Source organism: Miscanthus floridulus, unplaced genomic scaffold (genome assembly GCF_019320115.1).
Source record: "Miscanthus floridulus cultivar M001 unplaced genomic scaffold, ASM1932011v1 fs_276_2_3, whole genome shotgun sequence".
NCBI classification, from domain to species: Eukaryota; Viridiplantae; Streptophyta; class Magnoliopsida; order Poales; family Poaceae; genus Miscanthus; species Miscanthus floridulus.
This window is the reverse complement of record NW_027096503.1, coordinates 1-9,392: the sequence shown is the minus strand read 5'-3', so window position 1 is coordinate 9,392 and position 9,392 is coordinate 1. Positions and strand designations below refer to the sequence as shown.

General features: G+C 46.7%; 2 protein-coding genes across 2 annotated transcripts; one reads left to right on the top strand and one right to left on the bottom strand.

Annotated features, from left to right (window-relative positions):
* Window positions 1-1,226: 1,226 nt before the first annotated feature.
* LOC136531091 (uncharacterized) lies at window positions 1,227-4,592 on the top strand. Its single transcript, XM_066523815.1, has 6 exons — window positions 1,227-1,375; window positions 2,153-2,413; window positions 2,521-2,627; window positions 2,783-2,915; window positions 3,000-3,194; window positions 3,730-4,592. Exons 2-6 carry the CDS (start codon window positions 2,156-2,158, stop codon window positions 4,117-4,119), a joined length of 1,083 nt encoding a protein of 360 aa, XP_066379912.1. The 5' UTR covers window positions 1,227-1,375; window positions 2,153-2,155; the 3' UTR covers window positions 4,120-4,592.
* Window positions 4,593-8,344: 3,752 nt separating this feature from the next.
* On the bottom strand, window positions 8,345-9,388 carry LOC136531089 (uncharacterized; the record flags this gene model as incomplete). Its single annotated transcript, XM_066523814.1, has 2 exons — window positions 8,345-8,777; window positions 9,038-9,388. Coding segments are annotated over 2 exons (417 nt in total), but the record flags the coding sequence as incomplete, so codon positions are not given.
* Between the last annotated feature and the right edge of the window lie 4 nt (window positions 9,389-9,392).

The window sequence follows — 9,392 nt, the reverse complement described above, 5'->3', positions numbered from 1 at the left end:
GGTAGTATGCCAAAAGCATAACCGTCCATTTCGTAGTACTCTTTGCATAACAGGTAATTTATTTTCGTTTTCCCGTCCCGGCATATGCCTCTAAATGTCACGAGTAGGTTCCGGACCTGTTGTTTAGGTCTATTTTACACAAAAGGAGTCCCTAACCCTTTGTTCACCCTAACATGAACTAACTCTATCTTGGTTGGTTCGGTTCGGACTTGTAATTTTCTAGATATTCTAAAACTGTTGATCTGTTCTTTCAGCTATCTACGGTATGCCTCTATCGAGACACCTCCGATTTGCAGAGAAAATAGAAGGGTTAGTTAAATTATTTGTGTCTGTCTTTCTATTTCTATTTTTTAAATAAAAGATACCACGAATATAAATCCTTTTTTAACTATGGCCTCACTAGTTCGTTCGTGTTGGGTTGGGCCTACACACTTTCGGCGGCCTTTCTTCTCTAATGAGTACACGTTCATTTCAAATTATAAGATATTTTAAAATTTTTAAATACGTTGCTTTTACTGTGTATCTAATCATAGTGTTTATCTAAGTGCATAGAAAAGCTATATATTTAGAAAAGCTGAAATGTCTTGTAATTTAGAATAGATGGAGTACAAAGCTGCAGCACTTTGACGAGAAAACTACAAATATAAGCCAACATATCATACACATAACACATAAAGATTTAGTATTAATTTTCTTTGAAATACAGTACATACATTCCTGCACACCTTATGCCTACGGCCACAATCATCGATGAGTACTAATGGAACTTTGAGGTTATTTCCAAACTTGGGAGTTCTACTTTGGACTTCATTTCGAGCTAAATTTCTCAAGATAAACAAACGTTCCAACCAAATAATGTACCTTGTTTGAGAGAAAGAGGAGGTCAAGAATGTGTCAAACTAACATACTACTTAAGTAATGAAACTTTATCCTTTAACTCCAATTTCAACTCATTTAACTTGGATTTTTTCAACTGGTAATTCGAACAATTAGTCACGGATTGTCATGACCTGGCTCTGGGCCCATATCCCTTGTTTACTCCTACAGGATTTTCATGACCAGCTATGGGCCATAGCATTAGAAGGTGGATCATGGTTTGGGCCTTCGGGCCTTTAAATGTGTTAGGTTTGGCCCATATATAAGAACCAATCGAAATAGTTCTGCCACTGCCAGCCAGGGATCTATTTGTAAAAAGATGATTGCAAAATCGTGAAACTGAAAAAGAAAAGAAAAAAAACACACACCCTGACTTCACCAGTTCAGGGCCACTGCCTTTTCTTCTCCCGTTCACCCGGCGTGTGCTCTCTCTCGTGCGGCAACTGGGCGACCGCCGACGCCCTTCGCCAGGCCTTCGCCGGCGACGAGCACCCACCAGGTATGCGCATCCCTTCTCTTCCACTCCTGTCGTGCGAAACCGAGACAACCCGAACCCTAACTTAAGCTGTTTGGCTTTCTGTATTTGGATCTGATCTAATTACAAGTGTATACATTCCTGCTACCTGATTCCTTTGCAAAAGAATGTTGTGTATAGAAGTGTATAGTGTACACCAATGTCCCTTTCTTGGTCTGCCCCTGTGTAATGGTAGTAGTTCTCGACCACTTCGCTGTGACTGTGGGCTGATTGAATCCAGTTCTTCTCTTACACATTCAGTTACTTCTAGTTTATATATGTGCTGCGTGGTTCATTTAGGTTCGACACTTCTACCCATGGCGCTGTTGCTGATAAGTTACCAAACGTTTGGGGGTATGGCTTGAATGTGCCGGTCACTGTAGTCTAAGTCGTTCTGGCCTTAAGCCTTGAGGAGATCTAATACTTGTGGAATTTAATGTAGTGAGATCTCATCGGCAATTGGATTATCATGTGTCATTGAGTGTGCTTTTGTGACATAATTATTGGATGATTATTGATGTGGTGGAACCATCTAAATTTCAGCTTCCATTAATTATGTTTTTTGCACTGTTGTTTTTATTACTTGATCGCGGTTCCATGGACTGGTTGACTACACTCTGTACTGTCTATTTATTATGGAAAATGTTCCAAACAATCACCAGAGATACTCTTTAACTATTTTATTAATGTGTACCTGTTAGGAAGGGGCTGAAATTTGTTCATTTTGTTCTTAAGTGCCTTTTTCTGCCATAACTCATACAGGGCATGAAAATGTCAGCAAGTGCTTTGAAAGATCTCAATATTTCTCAATCAACAGACCTGGAGAATGGAAAAGACAATTCTGTGAAATCCTACATTAGCAAGCCTGTGTTGAATGGCAACAGTTGTGCCAACAAGGAAGAAAGTTCTCTGTCTGCTTGCCCTGATGCTGTGACGAATGGAAATGCGGCTGGAAATGCAGACGTGGAGTACATTGATTCTGAGAATCTAGTAGATCTACCAGATGTTGATGCCGCTCTAAGTGTATGGAACCTGTTTGCGTATTTGTGATATTTTATTGGACAGATTGGTTTTTCTTTGTTTTTGGTTCTATTCAAAGCTAAGTTTTATCGTTTCTACTTTTTCAACAGACCTTAGTTAAAAGGTTGGATTCAAAGGACTGGGTTATGACATGTGAAGCTCTCAACAATGTTCGTCAGTTGGCAATGTATCACAAGGAAAGATTGCAGGAGCTGCTGTAAGTTGTTCCCCATCCTATCATATGCACAAGAAATTTGTTTCCCCGTTGGAAAATCCTTCAGATATCTTTTGGAACCACTTGTCCATGCGAGTGATAGAGAATTGCACCATATCTCCTTTATTAATTGGTTAGTACGAACTGTTTAAATGCAGGGAGCCTCTAGTTCCTCTTATCGTGAAATCAGTGAAGAATCCCAGAAGTGCTGTATGCAAAACAGCACTAATGACTTGTGCTGACATCTTTAAGGCCTATGGTGACCTAATGGTTGACTCTATTGATCCACTGGTCAGTATTGCTATTCATTTAAATTTTCTTCTATTAACTATAAGGTCTCTGAAAACATCTTTCTGTCAAATGCTGCATTACCAGCTAGTGCAGTTGTTTCTAAAGGCTTCACAAGATAAGCGATTTGTCTGTGCAGCTGCTGAGGCAGCTCTTATATCGATGACTAGTTGGATCTCCCCTTTACTACTGTTACCAAGAATGCAGCCCTACCTCAAGAACAGGAATCCGCGGATTCGAGCAAAAGCATCAGTGTGTTTCAGCAAGAGTGTACCTTGCCTAGTAAGTTAAATTTCTTGCCTGAAAATTTTGTACAGCTGCAGCTTCTGTAGCCCCATTTCTTACTGTAAAAAGAAACTTAAGATAGGAAAAAGATTAATTTAATCCAGATTATAGTTTCCTTATCTGATGTACCAAGTGATCGATCAGGTAGATGTTTATAATTAATGCCCTTGCATACTAGCCTTCTCCATCCAATATATTCCAGATCTTTTTAGTTTATTTTTCAGATCCTTTGTTGTATGTTCTAAACATTGAACCTCCTGTGTCAAAAAGTTGAACCTAGTTGACGTGTTACAGATTTGATGGTTGAGAATATTAAGAAGGCAGATGTGCATTTAGCTGTAGGCTGTATGTTTTTCATGCCTTAACTCATACTTTGTTGTCATGTTCAATAGAGCAACAGTGATTGGAGGTTGGATACATCAATTTGTGCACTGTAGATCTACATGCACAAACCAGTATTTGTTGTCCTGCATTTGAGAGATACATTGCTATTCTTGTTGTTTAACAACAATAATATTCTCTTTTTGTCCAGGATGTGCAGGGAATCAGAGAATATGGAATGGATAAGCTCATCCAGATTGCAGCAACCCAACTTAGTGACCAGCTTCCTGAATCAAGGGAGGCTGCTCGCAACCTGGCGCTGGAACTACAAGCATTCTATGAGAAGTCTCAGGCCTCAACTTCTGACGAAAATGAGGGCGAACCTTGTGTCTCACAAGATGCTGAATCATGGGAGGCTTTCTGCCAGTCCAAGCTTTCTGCCTTGAGCGCCCAAGCCATCCTTCGTGTGACCTCTACTGCTCCAAAAGAGGGTGTTGCTTCTACTACAAATACTACAAAAGAGGGTGTTGCTTCTACTACAAATTCTACAAAAGAGGGTGTCACCTCCGCCCCAAAAGAAGGTTTGGCTGTGGATTGCTAGCATATAAGCCACAAGGAGTTTGTAGATGCATCGAGAGCGCGATTGTCCACCCCTTTCACTTTTTTTTTTTGCTGTACATGCTTATGGCTGGTCCTTTGATACATCCAGTTGGGAATCTGTTGATTATTGGTTCAGGAATTCAGGTGTGACCGCGGTGTTAATATTGGTGCGACATATCTGTTATACAGCCTGTTCGGGAGGCCGTAAACGATCGTGGATTATTTACTGCTGGCTGGTTTGGTGTGAGAGAAAAACACTGTTTCTGGCTGGAAATTTACGATCGTTTACGAGCAAGCGAACAGGCTGATAGTTGATTGTGTAATCATTTTGTTCCACTACTTGGTATTGATTGGTCAGGTGAAAGTAGAATTTCCTCCACGGTTCAATGTTATATACAGTCCTTTTTCTGCCACATGGGGTGCAGGTTATGTTATTTTGAAGGAAATGTCATTGGCATTCTTGTGCCGCTCTTATGTTGTAGTAGAACTTTATGTTGTTCATTCCGGTATTTACAGCATGTCTCTGCTTTCACTGTGGTATCAAAATGTCAAACCACTGGTCTTGTGTTGTCGCCAACATACTCCGTTACAAGACACTGACAGTATGATCCAGCAGTGGCCTTGGCATGCCGGTGCTTAGCAAAAATAGAAGGACCGTCAGGGGCCATCGGATGGCGGGACCCCCAAGAGGGAAGCCCAATGAAAAGGCAGAACATGAAGAGGAGCTCACGGGAATAGTTTGTTGGAACTGCGAAACTCCTCTCCCTCAGGGCCTAATTGATTGGTAGCCGAATTTTAGTTGCTAAAACTTGGGCACCAAATTTTTGGCCTCTATCTGGTTGGTTACCAAAATTTATTAATACATCACATTTAGCTTGCCAAATATGTGGCAAATATTTTTGCCCAACTTTTGTTTGCCAAATAATTGGCTTGGCAAATTTGGAAGCCAACCAAACAAGCCCTTAATCCATTATAGAATGGAGGCACAGACAACAAAATACTCAGGTTTCACGTCTATTCTCCTAGTATCTGGTACAAAATTCCACGCGTAGATACGTGTGTAAGATTCTATGCCCGCGGGTACGGACGTGGGTATGCGCCCGTTAGTGCTAAACGTACAAAGAAGCTCATCTTTTTTTTGATAAATACAAAGAAGTTCATCTAGTGATAATGATAATCTAACTTGTGGGTATGGTTATCCTTTTTTTTTTTTGAGAGAGATTGTGGGTATGGTTATCCGGGCCAAATCAACAGCACACCCAAGTTATCCAGCCCAAATCTACCCGTACGTCGCGTACCCATGTTATCCGGCCCAAATCAACAGCAGCCTAGAAATAACGAACTCCCACACGGGTGCATCCAGAGCCCATCCTGTTTTGCCTGGCCATGCCACCTTTTTTTTGTTTGAGTGGGCTAATGATTCAGGGCACCAGCACATGGGCCGTCTCGTCGACGCCTTTGACCATTCCCCGGCCGGCCGGTACAGATCGTGTGGTGCGCCGGTCCACGTCCACTCCGAGGGTCCAACGCCCGGACCCAGGAGAGCGACCCGCGGTGCACGGGATGGCGGCCTGCCTCGCCGACAGGCGACTGGCGTGGCGTAGCTTTGCTTTTGCTGCCGCCGCGTCGCCGCACGGCCCCTGCGCATGTACGTACGTGGAACGGCGACGTCGCAACGCCACGGTAGCGGAGGCTAGCCAGTTCGCGGCATGTGAAAGACGCTGCGAAGAACTGAAAAGAGAGGAGACGAAGTTTCAAAAAAAAAAAAACAAAAATGACTGATGCTGATATTAATTTATTATAAAAAAATACTGTTATTTCATACGGGCCCACTGCTCCTATAGCGCCTATTGCTTGCGAGTACAAAAGGCGAAGCGAAAACGATGGACGTGCCAAAGCGGCGGTACGGTGCGGATGGGTATTCCTGGACGGGCGATACGCAGTCACACACTGTGGCTGTCACAGTGTCTTCGTACGGGCAAATGTATTTTGGCTCGGTTTCCTTGGAAGAATTTTGGAGGAATCTAAAAGAATATGGATGAATTTGGAGGAATTTGTAAGAGAAAAACACTGTTCCAAACTAAAAAAACGAATCTAAGCCAGATTTAAGGGCACGCGAACGGGTACTTGTGCCAAGATCACAAGATGGGCACGGCGGCTTGGATGGTCGACCTGACCGTTGGCGGCAGAATGTAGCGAATCATGGAGCCACACGTGTAGCGTACACTACTCGCATGTGTTGACTTTCGCCGAGTACCGCAATAACTAACCCTTTTTTTTCCTTCGATTCGAAGGGAGCGTTTTATTATTCTTTGTGACGAGCGAGTGCTGAATAGTAAGATCAGGTGTTTAGAGCATATCCAGCAGGAGAAAACTCTAACCCAAAACTAGTTATTTGGGAAGATGCAAAACGTGTTTTGGGTTTTGAAGGTCTTCTCTCCGGCAGACCGAGAAAATCCAATCCCAATGAGAAAAATAGTGGATTCGGGAGGAGAGGTTTCTCATTTATTTAAGGGGTGGGAGGCTATAATTTGAGGGACTGAGACATAATCTTTTCTCATTAGGGTTTGGTTTGGTGATATGCTGGAGCTACGAGATCTACGAAATAATGGTTTTTTTTATTAGGGTGTTAGGAAAGGGATACAGCAGAAAGAGATGCTCTTACGTACGTGAGCTTTAGACCGGAAATCAACGCATCTGAGTTGGAGGTCTTTAGCTAGATTGGATAGGACATGCTTGTCATTTTTCTTGAAAGACCCAGATATCCGGCATTTGATTAATAATAAGAAGAGGTAGTACTCACCTGAAGGCTGAAGCCTCAAGGGCAAGTGATTTTGATTATCCTCATTGTGTTCAATAACAAGACTTTTGGTGATCAGCCAGATTCCATATACGTACGTGAGTGCCTGTGTGTGAGTGGTGTTAATAAAGAGAAGCGAGGAAAAAAAAAGTATTCGCGATCATTTACCACGTGATGAGTTCATGGCAGATCGCGCCCCCCGGAGTCCGGACGACGGAGCGGGCAGGCGAGAAGTGCGCTCTTGGATTTGAACTGCATGGTCATTCTTATTCGGTGGGCCTGCCGCAATAATGCCTGGCGGCGGTGTCAGTAGAAAGCTGACAAGCGGGCCCCACGGCATCGTACCCGGACACACAGCCTGATTGCGTCTTAAATTGGCCATAAAATATTGATGAAACGGGGGCATACCTGACCTGATGATATCCACCTGGACACCGAACGGACTACGGAGGAACAGCGCATTCCTCGCCTCCACCGTTAACATGGCAGTATGTACGGCACACTCGCTTGGCAGTTGGCACCGTGGCACGGGCAGACGTGAGTACGTGACGCGCCTGCGTGTGGCCTGTCGCGTGCGCAGCTGGAGTGATCGCCGCCGTTCCCTCTCCGCTCCGGCCGGCCGCCTGAGGTTTTGGATCTGGGAGCCACAGAGAACATGGCATGTACTGGATCGTGCGAGCAGCGCTAGATGGATGTACGTGCCCTGCTCCACCCAACAGACCTGCCAGAAAAAACTGTTCGTTTCTCCGGGCCTGTGGTACGCCCGGACAGTCAACAAGGCCGCAGCACAGCAGTACCAGCAGTCTAGCATGACCACCATAATGCGATAATCCCAAAGTTTTTTTTTTGGTTCCTCTTCTGTAGCACTGTGTGTTCGATCCATCATAATGGATGGTGACGATGATTGGGTCAGAAAGAGGACCCGAAAAGTTGCAGGCCCCTTTTCCGTTTGTGGCGACTGGCGAGCTATCCATATATCCGGCTACCCTCCCAGCATGATAGGCGGCGCTGCACCAGCAGTCATGGCCCCGACCCCGGTGATGGTGGTGGACTGGTGGTGCGGCGGGTGTCGACCCCAGCGCCGGAGAGGAGACGAGAGGGGTCCAAAGAATCCGAACACTCCTCGGCCTGCCCAGCCATGAGCAGCCACTCGACTCCCTCTCTCTTGTCGATCCGTCTCGCCGACCGACCATTGGGTAGCCCCCAAGAAAGCACCAGGACCAGATCGAATACCAGCCACGGCCCCTTTTCAGGCTTGCCAGCTGCTGGTTGTGGCAGTGTACTCGGAAAATGGATCGGGACAGGCACACGCTGACACGCAGAGGCGGCGGCACTGGACGATAACGGTGACGAACATTCAACGGCACACAGAGTAGCAAGCAGTCATCAGGTGATGGAAGAGCTGATAACAACAACAAAAAAAAAACACTAGTTGTAATCACAAGCACGCCACTGTACGGACCACACCGGAGGCAGCAAGCAGACTAGCAGAGGTGGGGAAACGAAGCACGCACGTACTACTACAAGTCTACAACTACACCAGATGACGAGGGAGGTGGGGGAGCGTACGACATGCGCGAGGCGGACCTACCGTACCGGCTCGCTCGATAGACCCGAGCTGTGTGAGCTCGGGAGGAGGGTGAGACGCGACTGCGACGCGATGACGCGAGGTGGTTGCTTGGCTCGCTGGACGATGGCTCGGAGTCGGAGCAGGCTGCCGCCTTCGAGTTGGAGCTTGGGAACTCAGGCGGCGCCGGCTGGCTGGTGCAGGAGCAGGAGCTGGACTCGTGGAGCTACTCGTCCGGCACTCGGTACGCGTCGGCGGTGATCTCGGTCAGCCACAGCCCCGGGAACAGCGACTGCACAAAGGAAAACGAACAGCGCACACGATTGGTGTTAGTGGTTTTGGATCGCAGGATAATTATTCTTGCACACAACAATTATGTCAGCATAGAATATTTATCAATATTACTAGTGATGATGACTGATAAGCAAGCTTAAAGCGTATTGAGGAAATAAATAGAATCGTAAAATAAGAGACGAATTGAATAAAGTACTAATTAATTAGAGTGGTTCGGACGGAGGGCGTGTGAGGGGCAGTTCGGGGAAATCGCCTTACATCGACATGCCGCTGCACGGCGCGCGGCCGCTTCCGGGGCCGCCGCCGCGGCCGGGCGCCGGTCAGCGCGTAGATGTCCTCCTCGATCTCCTCCGCCGTCAGGGACACGGAGAACGGGGCGCGCTTGCGCCGCCTCCGCGACGACGACGACGACAGAGGAGGAGGCGGGGACGGCGACGCGGCCCACGACCTGGCGGCGGCGGGGCGCCGACGCGTGCGCTCCCGCAGGTTCCACGGCCTCGCGGTCGCGGTTGCGGTTGCCGTCGCGACAGCGTCCGCTTGCGGGGGCGCAGGTGCGGGAGGAGGCGCCCGGAACTCGGGCTCGGTCTCGGAGTCCGTCCCGGGCCGCGGCGGG